The 15,999-nt window shown below is 45.2% G+C and overlaps 1 protein-coding gene across 2 annotated transcripts in view; it reads right to left on the reverse strand.

Moving 5' to 3' along the window:
• Window positions 1-1,485: 1,485 nt before the first annotated feature.
• Window positions 1,486-15,999, reverse strand: part of TFAP2B (transcription factor AP-2 beta) — a 34,362-nt gene continuing 19,848 nt past the window's right edge. The window contains exons 7-11 of one of the 2 annotated variants that reach the window (XM_052809901.1): window positions 13,565-13,683; window positions 10,817-10,958; window positions 8,188-8,447; window positions 6,736-6,798; window positions 1,486-1,623 (exon numbers count right to left, since the gene is read on the reverse strand). In XM_052809901.1, the coding sequence (XP_052665861.1) occupies window positions 6,758-6,798; window positions 8,188-8,447; window positions 10,817-10,958; window positions 13,565-13,683 (562 nt within the window). In that variant the 3' untranslated portion in view covers window positions 1,486-1,623; window positions 6,736-6,757. The remainder of the gene's footprint in view (window positions 1,624-6,735; window positions 6,799-8,187; window positions 8,448-10,816; window positions 10,959-13,564; window positions 13,684-15,999) is intronic. The other variant, XM_052809902.1, reaches the window with a different exon arrangement.

Consider the following 15,999-nt stretch of genomic DNA (forward strand, 5'->3'; position numbering starts at 1 on the left):
GGTACTGGGGATTATTCAAGACATTTGACTAGTTCCATCATAGGGACACCAGATGTTATTTATGAGGTCTCGTATAAATGTGGGCCATACCATGCAGGTGGGGAGGGAAAAGGGGAAAAAAAAGCAAAAGGAAGAAAGAAAAGAAAGGAGTTCACCCCAAAGGGTTGAAAGACAAAAATGATGTTTATGACTACATAAATCAAGGTGAAGTTTTATAATGGAAACTAGAACTACCTAGAGTTTAAAAAAGAGAATGGGGCAAGGCAGGAGAGAAGGTCCCCGCTGGTCATGACTGGGAAAGCAGATTATAACATCAGACCGGTGGGGAGGGGAAGTTTTGATGAGCTAGGTTACTGCTGCTATTCATTTATTTTTAACCTTAGCTGGGGGAGAAGCTAGAAGAGAAGACAGACCAGGAGACAGAAAGAAGGAAAGAAGGAAAGAAAGAAAGAAGGAGAAAGAAAAAATCTGATCTTGGCTTGTGGAAGACCTTTGGGAAAATGCAGTAAAGCAGAGGAAAGCAGCAGGAATATTTCTTCTTTCCTGACATTACGTTTCCAGACCTGCCACCCCAAGCACCGCTGGCTGCAAGCCGGGGGGGGGGAGCGGGAGGAGAACCCGGCCCCGGGGGAGGCAGGGCACACCGGCAACCTCCCGGAGCAGCCGACTGTACTTTATTATAAATATATACATGTATGTGCTTCGAATTTGCAACCTCGACACTGTCGCCGGGAGCTTGGGAAACGCGGGGTGAGCCCTTCTTCGTCTCGTCGGGTCCCATTTTAAAGGGAGCCCGGGGTTTCCACAAGCGGGTGCTTCTGCTGAGTTATAAAAGAGCTTTCCCTGGTACTTTTTTTTTTTTTTAAAATCCCCTTTTTACATAACTGTTGCACAGTTCTTGGACACCAGAGAAACTTCCTGATCCCCCCCCTCGTCCCCCAAACAACCCTCCCAGACTCCACTGGGAACTGCGAGAGCTGTTTTGAAAGGTTTCATGCAAAACATATGCTCTACTAAAAATAATATCATCGGTGCGATTAAAACAAAAGAAAACAAACCAAACTAAAAAAGCACGGCATGCAGCCTAGCTTTTGGAAATCGGGGCTAGTGTCGCTGGTCTTCCCAGCACTCCCTGCCCGCGGGCATCCTTCAGCTGGGTCCATGGGGCTGGGGAGGGAGCGTTTGGGGGGTCCCCGCCCCTCAAAGTCCCGATAAAAAGAAGGGGGGGGGGGATTCCCTTTTCTCTTTTGCTTGCAGCTCCGTTCCCCCCTCCCACCCCCGTTTTCCCCCTGCTTGGACCCCGGGCGCTGCTGCTGCCGTCCCCGTCCCCCCCCCCACCCACCCACCCACCCGCTCTCTCCACCCCGGGCCCCCCAAACTTGCTCCGGGCGTTTTTGCCATCACACCACGGAGAGAAAGTAGGTCACGGCTGAGTCCAAGCCTGACTGAAGCCGAGGTAGCCGAGCCTCGAACGTTTCCCCATAAAACAGACTTTGGGGTCGTCGTTTGCAATGTTTTTGTTGTTGTTGTTGTTTGGTTTTTTTATTATTGTTATTATTATGATGATGATGATTTATTTTGGACACCTTGGACGATCAGCTGAGTCGGGTCCTGTAGTCCAAGCTGGAAGGAGAGGGAGAAGGGAGGTAGTTTGGGAGATGGAGGTGGGGATGGATTTCTTTTTTGCTATTCCCCCACCTCCCTCCGAGAGAAATATTAAGTTGCAAAAACCGATCCACCGCCTGCTACGGCTCCGTCTGCCCTCTTAAACTACCACTCTCTTTAAAAAACAACAGATAAAACCCAACCCAGACAAGTCTTCAGAGAGGGTATTTAACTAAAATAGTTCACCGCAGCAAAAGCGATGCTTTAAACCGGTTTTCACCCTCAGGCTTCCCTGTTTGAGCACACGTGTGTGTTTGTTTTCAGGGTGACTGTGCGGAGGGTTACACTGACAGTCCTTTTCAGCCTCTGATTTACAGGAAAAAAAAAAAAAAAAAGATGCTTTCTATAATAACACTGAAAAAATAAAAAAAATCCTGAGGCCCTAATCTGCCCCCCCTCTTCCTTCACCCAACCACAGGGTAAACCCCGAGTCACTCCGGAGTGGCTCCGGGTTAGCCCTGGGGATCCGGATCTCCCCTCGGCTCTTCTTCAGGAATATCGATTACAAACCTAAATAAAGCCGATTCGGGAACGGAGGGGTGGAAGGGGTGGGGATGGAGGGGAGACGGAGGAAGAAGTTGTTTTAGTTTGAATATTTCCTTTTGCTAATTACTGGCGCTGCAACTGTAGACCTAAAGGTAGAAAATAATCCCGCATTGTGAATACGAACAGCACTCCCGATCTGTATATATCTATCTATATATATATATACACACACTCACATCCACGTATACATAAGTGAAACGTACAGAAAACAGTAACATAGCAGTGGAGAAAAAAAAAACGTTTCCTAATATTGAAGGCTTACATAACATTTTCTTTTAATGGCTAATACTTTGAAAAGAAAAAGAATATTTACTCCTAATTCATCTGGTAAAAGCAAAATGAAACGAAAGCTCACGTTAACATGACATGAGGTTTATTATAGGTCTGCTTAGAATGAAGAGGTAAGAGTGGTAAAAATATGGACACTTTTGAGTCAGACAGAAATAAAATACCAACATTTCTGAGAAGCAATATTTATTGTCTTTTTTTTTTTTTTTAATGTAGAGACATGTCCTGAATTTCCCCAAAGCCTAGATTGGGAAAATAAAGACTTCTTGGCGTTATAAGTAAATCCGTCTGCAGAATCGAAGCAGCACCAACATTCAAAAAAACTGAAGAGGAAAATACAACAAAACACAACAATCTCTTTTTTTTTTATTCTTATTCTTATTATTTATGTAAATCAGGTCATCACTGGACAAGAAACCAATTTCTACCCATTACCATAACAGCTTGTCTATAAAGAACAGAAAAGATTCAGATAGGATACTATCTAGTCAAGCGGGATTTTTTTTTGTTGGTTTTGTTTTTTTCTTTTTTGTTTGTTTTTTTTTTTTACTTTTTGTTTTTAAATTCCCCCACCCGTTCACAGAGGTATAGATTCACAGATAAATAACCCAAAAACTACTTGCTCGCCATATTTACACATTCCCGTTAAATTAAGCATAAATAAATATATACAAACTCAATACTGAATGCCTCTCCGCATTTCTTCTCAGGAAGAGTCGATAAACTGATATTTCTCACTGCATGGTCAGATTTTTCAAGAAGAGGAGGTGAAAGGGATAGTTTGGGGCATAAAAGGAGAATTGGGTTTTTTCTTTCATCTTTCCAGTTTCTCATTCGGTTTTTCAGAGCTTTACATTTGTTTGGGTTTTTTTTTTTTCCTTTATTTCTCGCTGGCACACAATGTTTCGTCTCTCTCGAAATGTTCAGGCGTTTGCCAGTGTGTTTGGGGATATTTTCTTTTACTTTTTCCCTTTGTATAAGAAAATATACTATTTGTAAAAAGCCTACGGTCTCTCTCACACAGGGAAGCCGGAGGGGAGGGGGAGTTTGGCCGGATCGATCTGGCAATGCTTACGGCAGCTGAAACGAGCACCAAATTCTCCGAGAAACGTATTAAAACAGAGCCGAACAGGTCTGCGTGATAAACCAGTCAGAAAGAGATGAGCACGGGAAGGGAATAAGCCCTTTGGGCACAGCTAAAGGTCTTAAAACCATCCTCCCCCCCTCCCTCCCAGCCCCAAATGCAAATTTGGGGATTTGGAGGGAGGTTGGTCTGGGATGCAAAGGGACTTGAAACAGCTTCTCACAGAGAATTTCTATTAGGTGGGACAAGACACGACCCGATTTTAAAGAAATCACCGGGTTGTAAAAGGATTCCCATAAAATTGGCTTCTTGTTTCCTTCACACCTTGTGTGAATAACAACCAGGGGAAAAAAAAAAAGTCAAGGAGCATACAAAAACAAAGATCTTTCCAACGGAAAATAGAGAATTGTTATTTAAAAAAAAAAAAAAAGCGAGACTAAGAATGAAATAAAATTTACAGCAACCCACCTGTTTGCTTTCAAAACAAACTTTTCACGGTCTCTCCTCAAACTTTTCCCTTGAGTTAAAAAGCAAAGCTGCCGTGTTAATCCTCCTGTTTATTGATTTATGATCCCGAGGAAACCAAATCTTTTAATAACTCAATTATCAGATAAACGTCTGAGGTGCCCCGCCAACACAAGTAGTCAGGCTGGGAAAGTGCAGGGGAGCAGGACAGTGCCTTCGGGCGGGAGGCTGAGTTTAGTTTTTGGGGAACCTCAGTCCTCAGCGCTGATAGGAGCCACTGAGCAACGGGTATTTCCCTCTGGGACCAGCACTAGGCTAGGGAGAAGAACAGAGATGGGTATACTGCTATGCTGTGTTTTCTCCCTGTTTGCACTTAAATCGGAAACCTTGTGGATTTTGTCTCCGTACTTTGAGGAGCAAATGGGGGGCATCCCACTGACATCAATGGAAATTTTACTTTTGGCTTTATTTCGCCTGAGCGAAGCACAGCCTGGCATTCGCAGCCCGTCTCTTCCAGGTAGAAGGCACGAGAGGCAGTTCCAAAGTTGCCAGGGGTCAACTGAATCTCTTCCCTCAACCTTCTCAAGGTTTAGGTGCTGGTCCAGGTGACCAAACCTGTGCCTAGGGGAGCTTTCAGCAGCAGCAGCAGCAGGATCAGGCCCTCACACATGCGTGAGTATGTGCACGTGTGTGTACAGGTCTGTCCCCAAGAAGTTGCAAGTGGCTCCCTCTCCTCATTAACCTACAGTGGTGGTGGGATACTGTCTTCTGCAATTAAAAGGAGCATCCCCAACATCCCCCCAAAGACGAGGAAGGACCATCCCCAACAGCCCCCCAAAGCCTTCAGCTGGAAGCTCCGGGCTGGCAGGGAGCAGGTCCCCACGTCCCTGCGTGTGCAGCTGGGGAGGTGAAAGACTGAGAGCTAACTTGGGGTGTCCCCCCACCCAGGAGCCCCACTGGGCTGGGTGACACTGGAGGGCTGGGCCCACGGGCTCCTCACAAAGGCTTTTTGCAGAGGGCAGGCAAAGCAACGTTCAACACTTTGTGCTCTGCTTCAATAAACAGAATATTCTCGTCAGGCAGAGAAGGGAGATGGGCTTTCAGGCGGTGCCATTCATTCCTCCCCAGATACACACACGCGTACCCCTTCCCTTTCCCGTGCATCACTGCTGGGGCATGCCCTGCACTGGAGCTTGGATTGTCCTTCCTCGGGGGCCTGCTGAAATTAGGGGGTGGTTGGCAAGGGATGGGCTTTGGAGGACCAGGGGCTGCCTGGGGGGCTGCTTTTCAATCTGGCGGTCCCCAACCTACCGGTGGGGGATCCGTGAGATCTACATCACCCAGGGATCCACGCCTCCTCTGGTGACATCCGCAGGGGCGTGCCAATTACCAAACCCACTGCCAGGGTCGAAGACTACCTCCAACTCCTCCCACGAAGAAGGCTGTCTGCCTCAGTTTCCCCCTTTTCTCACATGAGATTCCCCACAGCGCTCTGCCCCACAAGAACCAAAGGTAGGTGAATGAGGAGCAGCTCCAGAGGGGTCAGTGCTCCTCGGGGCTGCATGATTCCTGGGTTTCTATTGCCACATACGTCCAACTCACGGGTAGGGAACAAAAGCCAAGACCTTCACTTGCTGCACAAAGATTTGAAAAGCAGAGCAGGCCCTCAGCTGTAGCCGTTTCTCAGATAGCTAAGGACACTAAGGGTGACAATCAAGAGGCTCATTTGCTTTTTTTTGTTTTAAGAAAATGTTGTTGGGGGATGTTGAGAGTATTGCTGAATTCTTTCTCCCCCACCATCCAACTTTGCAAAGTATCTAGAAACTAAAACAAGGCTAAGGCTTCTCTTTTGTTTCTCTCTCTCTCCCTTGTTTTGAGTTCAGGTGTGCCTGCTTGGGTTGGTGGGATTGAGTCCTGCAGCTTTAACAGGGATCCTGGGGGGAGGCCTGACCCCACTGGAGTTTTGCCAGCGACTCCAGGAGATTTACCCACACCCAGTAACTGTTCTGACATAAGCAAAAAGATGTGTTAGTGCACGAACCCTACCCCACTGAGAAACACATGCAATTACCCAATACGGCAGAATCCAAACAGAAATTCATATCCTTACACTTCAGCATTATTTTTACCACAGAAGACAAAGAAATGTATGTTAAAAAAAAAAAAAAAAAGGAAAAAAACCAGACTCGCCCTCCACCCCCCCCAAATCATATGCATAAGACATCCTGTCACACACCAAAACCACCGAGAAAAACATTGGAGTTGAGAAGTTTTTTCCCCCTACCACACTGACTTGTTCTAAAGCAAGAGTCACAAGACATTTTTTTAAAAGCTTTCTAAGTGAAACAGATTTCCTTAGACTGAGCTCAAAGATCAGGATATTCCCTGGCAAGCCCTCCCCACTCCCATCACGAGGAGCCAGCTCACATGGCAACCCTTTCCTCCCTGGGTACAAAACCCTAGTGCCAAGCAAGTGCGGTAACATTCAACACAGCTCTTATTTTCTTTGCAATATTACACCTCGATTTCAACTTATATTTTTTATCTTGTTCAAATTATTCCCTTTGAGCTTCTTTAAAGAAGTGCACCTACAGAATTCGGAAACAACTGGCTTTGATTTGAAAAAGCAAAAAAAAAAAAAAGAAAAGTATCAGAATATCAGAATTGTGGATTTTTTTTCTCTGTACCTGATATATTGTGTAGGGATCTCTAGTCCTCTTTGAAGAAGCTCATAAGCCAAGCGGGCAAAGCTTTAGGAAACAGAAGAAAATAAAATAGTGCATACTCCTGAGAAAGAATTACATACTCATATCACTCATTTTTTTGTTGTTGTTAACAGTTCTTTAAAAATGGGGGAAGGTATCTCTCACACACACTACTCAAGGAAATTAAGGACTGAAACATTGGCATAGTTAGGAATATAAAACTCCCTAGAGAAAAAGAGGAGATCTCAGAAAATTAAGAAATCAGCTGACATTTTACCAGACCTTACTTTCAAATTTTGCAACCCATTATAGACAAGGCATTTTACCATCAAAGGCAAGTACTAAATTACAAAGGTATGTTTGCATGCATGAATATGTGTGGCTATACACACATATTTTATATATATATATATGGATATATCCATATATATATATACAAACATACATAGGATACACACGCACCCCTATCAGGTTATGTGTGTGCATACGCATATGCACACACATAGGCACACATGCGCCATACACACCTGTAAACGCTGGTAATCTAAACAGAGAGTCTGTCTAGACCAGGAAAAACAAAAAAAAAGTTCTTACAAAACAGAGTTAGCTAATTCGACTGAGCTACGACGACTCGAAACTTCCCATCTCATGGCATCTAATGTTAAGACGCTGCCATGAACGCAGCTCGAACTGGCTGGTGTTGGTGACTTTGTGAGAGGTCTGCGCGCTCGCCTCCCCTCCTTTCCTAGTCTAGACAGAACCAGGGTGGTGAGGTGAGATGAGATGGGAAGAGTTGGGGGGAATGAAGTGATGGGGCTGCTCAGAAAGGAACGCTCTGGAAGATCGTTTGAGCTAGGGTGGAGACAGGACATCGTTAAAAAAAAAAAAAAAAGAAAAGAAAAAGAATAAACCAAAAATAATAGCAAGACAGACCGTGCAGCTCAAGAAATCAAAGCACTGACACCAAAAATGTTTCTCCGATTTCTTCCAATAAGTTATTCATTTCTTTCTTTTATTATTATTATTAATTATTATTATATTCCCCTCCCCCCCAAATCATTATTTAAAAAATGTGAAAGAACAGAAGTGGGAAAAAAATCCTGGTGGTTGTCTTCACATGTTCCTGGCAAGAGACTCTGAACCACTGGTCTTGCGCCATTGTGCTCCTCTGATCTTAAATTATTGTCTTTCTTTTATTATTATTATTATTTTATTATTATTATTTTGTCCTACCTAATAGAATTCTTCCAAAGCCCAATCCAATATTTTTAAAGCTAAAATTAAGACGGTTTTGTTTTAAAAGATTATCTCTCTCTTTTCTCCTTTTATTTATTTAACTTTTTTCTTTTCCTTCCTTCCTTTCTTTTTATTTTTTTTTTCCTCTCTCTCTCTCTCATTTTCTGTGTTTCTCTTCCTTGTCTCCAGTTTTACTACCTGGTCCTTCGCCAGATGTGTGCCTGTTAGCAGTGTTGTTGTTCAAGAACATCTTGTCCATGCCTTTGAGAGCTTCAGTCAGGTAGTTTTGAAGGGCCGTGAGGGCAGCGCAGATAGCGGGGGCCCCAAAGCCGTGAGTGATGAGGCTGAAGTGAGTCAAGCAGCTCTGAATGCCCGGTTCCAAAATAGGGGTGGGCCGGCTGTTTCCAATGGGTGTCCTGTCCTGGGCCAAGAGATCTGTAAATTCTTTACAAAGTTGCCTGCACGGAAGAGAGAAAGGCAAAGAGAGGGAGAGAGAGAGAGAGAAAAGCAGTGGTTAGCCTCATCGCACACTTCTCCGAGACAACCAAGGTTGAAGGAAGGGGCAGGTTCAGGCCAAAGGTGATCCCAGGCCCCAGGACGGGACATTTTTGCCACCTTCCTTTCCCCCAGCAGTGCTTGGGGACCGGCCACGGCGAGCCGGCAGCTCCCTGCTCAGGATGATGTTCTTCAGGAGAGACGTTTTTGCAGTTGCGGGATAACACCAGATCTGGAGATAGAAATCTCTCCTGCAGCCACAAGGATGTTTCTGGGGAGGGTTAGATCGGATATTAGGAAAAATTTCTTCACTGAAAGGGTTGTCAAGCATTCGAACAGGCTGCCCAGGGAAGTGGTGGAGTCACCATCCCTGGGGGTATTTAAAAGACATGTAGATGGTGCTCAGGGCCATGGTTTAGTGGTGGACTTGGCAGTGTTAGGTTTACAATTGGACTCAATGATCTTTGTCCTGGTTTCAGCTGGGATAGAGTTAACTGTCTTCCTAGTAGCTGGTACAGTGCTGTGTTTTGAGTTCAGTATGCGAAGAATGTTGAAAGGTCTTTTCCAACCTAAATGATTCTATGATTCTGAAGCCCTGTGAAAACCCAACCCTGCTTGGTGGCTCTAGAAATAACCCGGCTGAAACGGAGATGTGCCATGGCTTTGTCAACCACCCATCTTCCCGGAGGCCTGACCTTGGCTCAAAGCAGCTCTCACCAGTGCTGTTCCTGGGGGAAAGCACAACCACGCACTGATTGCTACTGGTGGAACAGGGACGTGGTACAGGGAAGGGCCAGAATGGAGCCTCCTCTGAGACTGCTCAGGTTGGGCCACCTTGTCGAGAAAGATCAGGACTTTTGAACTCCATGCAGGTTTCTTCATCGCATGAGGAGCAAAGTGAACACTTCCTACTTTATTTTGGGGGGTGGCACCCCGATTAACACATCAGAGTTGACATCTGGCTCTTGTTTGTTTGCTCGCACCTTTGAAAAATCAGATTTGATTTTTCTAAGGAATTCCCCCATGCACACTTTTTTTTGCATTGCTCTGGTCCAAAAGGCCTTCAAGTCAACAGGTGCCCAGGCAATGTAGAAACCCTGGGGGTTGGTGGAGTTCCCAAAGGAATAATTTCTTTGAGACAGATGCCTACCCAGGGACTGGAGAAAAAAAGGCCAGAATTAAAAAAAAAAAAAAAAGAAAGAAAAAGAAAAAAATTTTAAAAGAAAGAAAAAAGAAATCCTTAAAAAAGGCATTCAGCTCTCATCCTCTGAAATTCCCGGTGGGTTAAAGGTTTCAGAGGGTGGGGAAAGATAAAGGTCTACTTCTATGTGTATTATCTATTAAGAAAGTGCAAGAGAGGAAACTTTGAATTTAGAGAACAAACAGTAATGAGTCCAACATTTTACATCTTCAAAGAGCAAAGCAGGGTCTGCGAGCAATTAAAGTTCTGGGACATTAATATCTTCTGACCCTGCGGAAAAGGGCAATCAAATTCCAATCACGTCTAAAAAACATCTGGACAAATTTGAGCAAATGATTTTTCAACCCTCCATATATTTCTTTAAATTACACTGTCATCGGAGGCAAGCCACATCCCAGAGCATGAAATAAATGAGAGCTGTTTGGGCTGGTAATTTTTTTTCTTTTTCTTTCTTTTTTTTCTTTTTTTCTTTTCCTTTTTTTGCCGGATAGATGGAGACGTGTGGAGACACACAGCACCCACAGCCGAGGACCCGAGCAACCTATGAAGCACCCAGTTAGTAGCCTGGGAGGCACAGCCAAGTGTAAATCATCACATACAGCACATCCACCGAGAAAGTCCCAAGGGCGAGAGATGGGCTGGGGGTACCAAACCGAGGAGCATTAGCAGTACATAGTGGTGGGGTTTTTTTCTTTTTTCTTTCTTTTTTTTTTATTAAACATTATGGAAAAGACATTGCAATTTGGTAGCAGACAAACGTGTGTGTGAGCAGCAGGAGGGACAGACAGACATGCTGTTGAAGCAAAACACGGATTTTTGGTCCCCTTTTCATAAAGATTTTTTAACTTGGGGGGGGCTTGGAGACGATGTACAGTAGCTAGGGGACAGTCGCCTACATCCTCTATAGGGACAGCGGGTGTTGGCAGAAACCCCCCCTGCAGAGGGACGCAGAAGCTATAGGGTCTGCCTTGCCCATAGGGCGACTCAAGCATCCTTCCTCCCCGCGGGACCGCTAGAATTTGGGGTCTGGCAACTCTGTCTGCTTTCAAAAGGAGCTCAGAGGAAGGGTTTCAGGAGGGGGAGGATAGAAGGGAGGCTGGGGGGGGGGGGGGGTGTCAACTTCGCACTCACTTTGTAGCAAGCAGCATGTTTTTCCTGGAGTGGAGGTCGCTGGGGTCCGTGTGCTGTCTGTTCAGGTACTCAGAAACAGCTTTGGCTGGGAACTCCGTTTCGCAGATGTACCCAAAATCCCGAGCTAAATGAACGGCCTCACCTGGAGGGGATGAGAGGGGACATTAACACCTCCGGGTACCGCCGGCCCCGGGCTGGCTCCCACCTCCCGAGGCTGCTGCCCACCGCTCCCTCTGCGAGAGACCAGCTCTTTCGGGCCGGGTTTAGAAACCTCATAACATCCCTTGTACCTTAGGGACAGGCTCCAGGTATATGGTTTCCCTCCACAAGCCTTGTTTTGGGGGGCAGAAGTAAGTTGATGGGACCGATTTTTCAGTTGATGAGATTTGTCTTTGCTACAATGCGCTTGTGATGGTACCTACCCCTGCAGATGGTTGTGCAGAGCTGTGGGAAAAGCACGCACACATATACATACATACACACATGCGTACACACACACACATATACGTTTTCAAATTAACTGGGCCAGAAAAAAAGCGAGGGGAAACTAGTTCAATCCCGTAAGACAAAAGGACCCAAACTTCTCTTTAAGAGCAGAGAAACCATTCCTGTTTCAATACACCAGATCCTTGTCCAAAATTTTACAGATGTGGACATAGTCTTAATATTAATGTCAATTCTTTGTGGGACATCATATACGCGCTTGTTTATACACACACATAGAGCACTTGCATCACGATCACAATTATTGCCACATCTGTAAAATGATGGAGATAACTGCATTTCATCCGATGGAAATTATTAATCCGCACTCTTAACTGACCATCATGCAACAGGAACTCCTCTCCGCCAGGTGGAAAGGTAGCAACCAATGGTAACCTTTTCTGTGAAAAATAATAATTATTCTAACTCTAATTGTCACTTTTCCTGCCTGTCTGGTTTCAGGTTTCTTGCCTCCAGAGGTTCGTGTCATCCAACTCCTACTGATGTACTTCATGCCACAAGAAGAAGACAGTAGCTGCAGAAAGGAGGAAAAGAGGAGGGGGGAAAAAACCCTCAGACTCTAGGGGGATTCTACCAGATTATAGCTCAGCCCCTATAGAATAAAGCATTAAACCCTTTAAAGCACCGCCTGAGGGACCAAGGGGAAGATTTCCAACACGCAGAACAGATATGTCTAATAACTCCAGGACCACATTATTTTTAACGATCAGGAGTTGCTTTCCAACGTCATCTTCTGCTTTCCAAGGCTTCTCGCTAATCACCAAACCGCTTAATGAAAGCGAGGGCACCCGGAGGAGCCTGGGGGGGGGGGGGGTGCCCCCCCCCTCCACCGTCACCCTGCGCCGGGCAGGGTCCCCCCCGGGCACGGCTCGGGTAATCCTGGCCGGAACGTTTCTGCTGGTGGCAGAAAAGAAGATGTATCTCCAGCAGGTAGAGCTTCTTCCTAAAAGGAAGGAGCTCTCTCAAGGTAAACTGTTGATTTGTAAGGAAATCAGGGGAGAGGAGGGGAACGTTCACCTTACTACACACTTGACACAGATTTTAGCATCGCTATGCAACCGCACTGGCTTTTGAACCTCAAGCCAGCTTCGGGGAAGGGCTGATTTTGCTGGGAGTGGGGTACACTGATTTTCACCCACGCAGCGGGGGTGAAGCTGCACTAACCCCTCTGTTAAACGGCAGTTGTCACCCCCCCAAATGCTTCACGTCTCCTATAGCGTGACCCTATATCCGTAACCTACGCGGAGCCTTGCGCACCGGGCATAACCTGTATGTGGGTACCAGGAGGAGCTCCTTTCTTTCTATCAGCCCCCATCTTTTTGCGAGCCTGCCTTCAGCTCTGCATGCAGTAAGGTCTTATCGCTCACATAACTCAATCAAAAGAGTTGAAAAGTTAATATCTAGCACAAATGTTTATGCACGCTTATATGCAGAAGAGATAAGTGGATTATTTATACGCCTCTCGGTGTGTATGTGTAAGGCAGATACATATAATTCATAATTGCATCCATACTATTCCGGTTATGTTTTTTGGAGAAGGTCCAACTTCTCTTAGCATAAACATGCACATATCCTAAACATATTAGTAGCTCTAAATTTTACTTTTCAATACAGTAACGATAAATCAAAGAAACACACCGAACACCAAAATGACATTAGTTGACTTGAAATGAGGTAAAACTTCAGTCTGCCCTTCCCTCTCTCCTTCCTCAGGAATAGCTTGTGTCTTTGTTTAGTTCTAGCCACCTTAAGGTAAACGGCGCTCTGTGACTCTTCAATTGCTCTGTTTTCTTAAAAAAAAAAAAAATCTGTATTATTTTTCCTCGTTGAGCGTCCTGTAGTGGCCATAAACAAGCTCGGGAGGAGCAAATTAGCTAAAGAATGGAGGAGACGTTGAGTCGGAGAGCACAGGCTGGAAATTAATAGCAGTGAGGAATGGGATTGCCCTGCAGAATCACACACACGTGTACACACATGTACACACATGTACACACACACACACACAACCTCATTCTTGCCACCAAGAGGAATCACTGACCCTCCAGCCAGCAACTTCATTTTTGGGGATGGGATCCTTAACCGTGCCGCTGTTCATGCTAACCCGCCCTGAATTTCACCTCTGCAAGGTTTTCCCACCTGATCCCGAAAGATGGTGGGGGTTTGGGGGTTTTTTTGGTTCGTAAAATGTCAGACAGGAGTTCAGAGCAGGCAGGGGTGTGAAGGGAGCTGCGACCCTCGGCTTACCTTCCACCAGGGAGGTGAGTAAAGTGACATTTGCGGCCTTACGCCTGCCGGCTGGTAAATTCAAACCGATTTTTTCTAGCCTTTCTCGCAAAGATCTCCCCCCGTTTTTCGATTTGGCTCTAGAATTGCAAAGAAATTAACATCGTGATTAACCCCGCAGTGTTCCTGGAAGAAATGTTTAGTCTGTGCAGTCAGTAGGAGCCTGGGAGGGTTTTCACTCGACGTTAAGGACTTCGGGTGTGTTGGTTTCTGCTTGGGTTTGCTGAGGTTTGCTTAATTTCTCCCAGGGGTAGGAGTGGGGATGAACCCACTTTTCTCCCCATTTTATCCGGGGAAATCAAATAATGCCAGACAGCAATAATTAATGGACAGGGTTCTGATCCAGAGAGCAAATGGGTTCCTACTCTATGACACTAACTCCTATTAGGATGGAGTGAGGAGATGGGCAGAAAGGTAGTGGAGGAGAATTAAATCCTCGGTTATTCCAGGAAAGAGCCAGAATGGGAAGAAGAAGGGGGGGGGGGAGGTGTGAAATCTGAAAGGCTCGAAGGGAGAATGTGTGTGCCTGTGGATAAATAGAAAAGGAGGAAAATATTTATTAAATCGTTTCGTGCGTGTGAGTGTGTTCTTGGGCGGGAAGGCGATGCTGAGAGGAAGAGCTCACCTGAAGGCAGGGTGCGTTATACAGAGGGAACCCATTGCCTGAAGGAAGATTTGAATATCTGTCGGAGGTTACTGATAAGGACAATAAAAGGATGATGGAGCTATAGGTGGGAAATACAGAGCTATTGTTCGGACGCCTATACATATGTAAAGCCCCAGGGATGAAATCTTGCCACCTGCGTAATCAGGGAGAGTTTTGGCACCTAAGATCAGAGTCTATCCCGAATCTCTCTCTTCGTTCTTACTTAAAATTTGTTTAAGAATTAGCAGTCACGCTTAGTGAAAGGAAACCAGAAACGACAGACAAGCCAGACTGGCTTCCCACTATTTTATATCAAAGTAAATAGGGCTAGATGGCAGAATTGCAAGAGAGCAGCTTTCTGTATTTCATCTGCTCTGAACCAAAAGCTTGTCTAAAATTTAGATTCAAGATAGGAACTGAAGTCAGCAGCAGCCAATGGTTACGGCTTGGGCCACCTCCAGAAATCCACTGAAGTTCCGTAATGATGTTTCTTTACCTTGATAATTATATTTTCTACAGTGCATCTCTTGGATGTTCTCCCTGCTCCATTTGTAGCTGTACGGAGTGAGCAGGCAGGTTAGCATCTGTAAGTAAAAATCTCTGCTGCTCTCACTGGCAAGGATCACAGCTAAACATTGATTACAGACATTCACGTGGAACAGCATCTATTTTAGGAGACCTTAATTCTCACGTGTATATTTGGGTGACTGACTGCATGTAGCAGGACTTTCCCCCTCCTCTCCAGACACGGAGCTGGAGCCCCTGACGTCATCACAGAATTTTTTTTTGCAGGGAAAAAAAAAACAACAAAAAACCAACAACCAAACAACAGAGCAAACAATTTCAAAAAAACTTAGAGTCAGTGTCGCCCAATTGCTGCTATGGATGTTGGCAAGATATTTCCTCCTCTAAGATTAGCAACTTTTAAACGTGATCTGAAATTTTTTCAGGGCCAAATTAATTGCATTTGTTTCTGTCTCGAAGTTGTGCTTTATTTTCCAGTCCGACGTATACCTCACGTGTAGAAAATGAAGCCTTATCCCCTCTCAGCTCTCCATTGGCTTGAGTGAACTGGTACCTTATACCATGTCATGATTTCTTCCCTGTTCTGTCCAGAGATAGAGCCCTAGCTCACCTTTCTTACAGACAAGTCATACGGACAATTCACAGTCCTTCGGTCACTGTCAAGAAGATAAAGGCCTTTCTCCTGTTAGTCTTTCCAGCTGACGACCTCGGCGCTTAAATTCTTGTTGCTTGTACCTAAATGCACAATCTCCCACTTGACGTGATGGAGTGGCAACCAGGCCTCCAGGTTATCCCTCGCTCCTCCTTTTCCTCAGTACCAATAATGCCGGCTATTTTGAGGTCCTCAGCAAAATCCACCAGGACATTAGTGGGTGATTTGCACCAAAAGTTAAATGACAAAGGCCTCAAGACCAACTGTGAGTAATTCCTCTAGCAACCTTCTCTAGATGAAGCGCTAAGTTTCTGACTTTCAAAGCTATCTGTTGACGGCTTTTCTTTAGTCGGGTACTTACCTACCTTACAGGTTGCCTATTAATCCCCTGCCATTTCAACAATGTCTTGTGTGACACCATGTTAATTGCCTTATCGTTATCGCCATATAGAGGAAACCTCATGGATTTATCTAGGAAATCTCTAGAGATACATCAGGTCCTGAAATACATCAGGCTCATCCTGCAACACCTAACTGCAACATGCCCATCACGGCATTTTATTTCGTCCTTTT

The sequence above is a fragment of the Harpia harpyja genome, chromosome 15 (assembly GCF_026419915.1).
Source record: "Harpia harpyja isolate bHarHar1 chromosome 15, bHarHar1 primary haplotype, whole genome shotgun sequence".
Taxonomy (NCBI): domain Eukaryota; kingdom Metazoa; phylum Chordata; class Aves; order Accipitriformes; family Accipitridae; genus Harpia; species Harpia harpyja.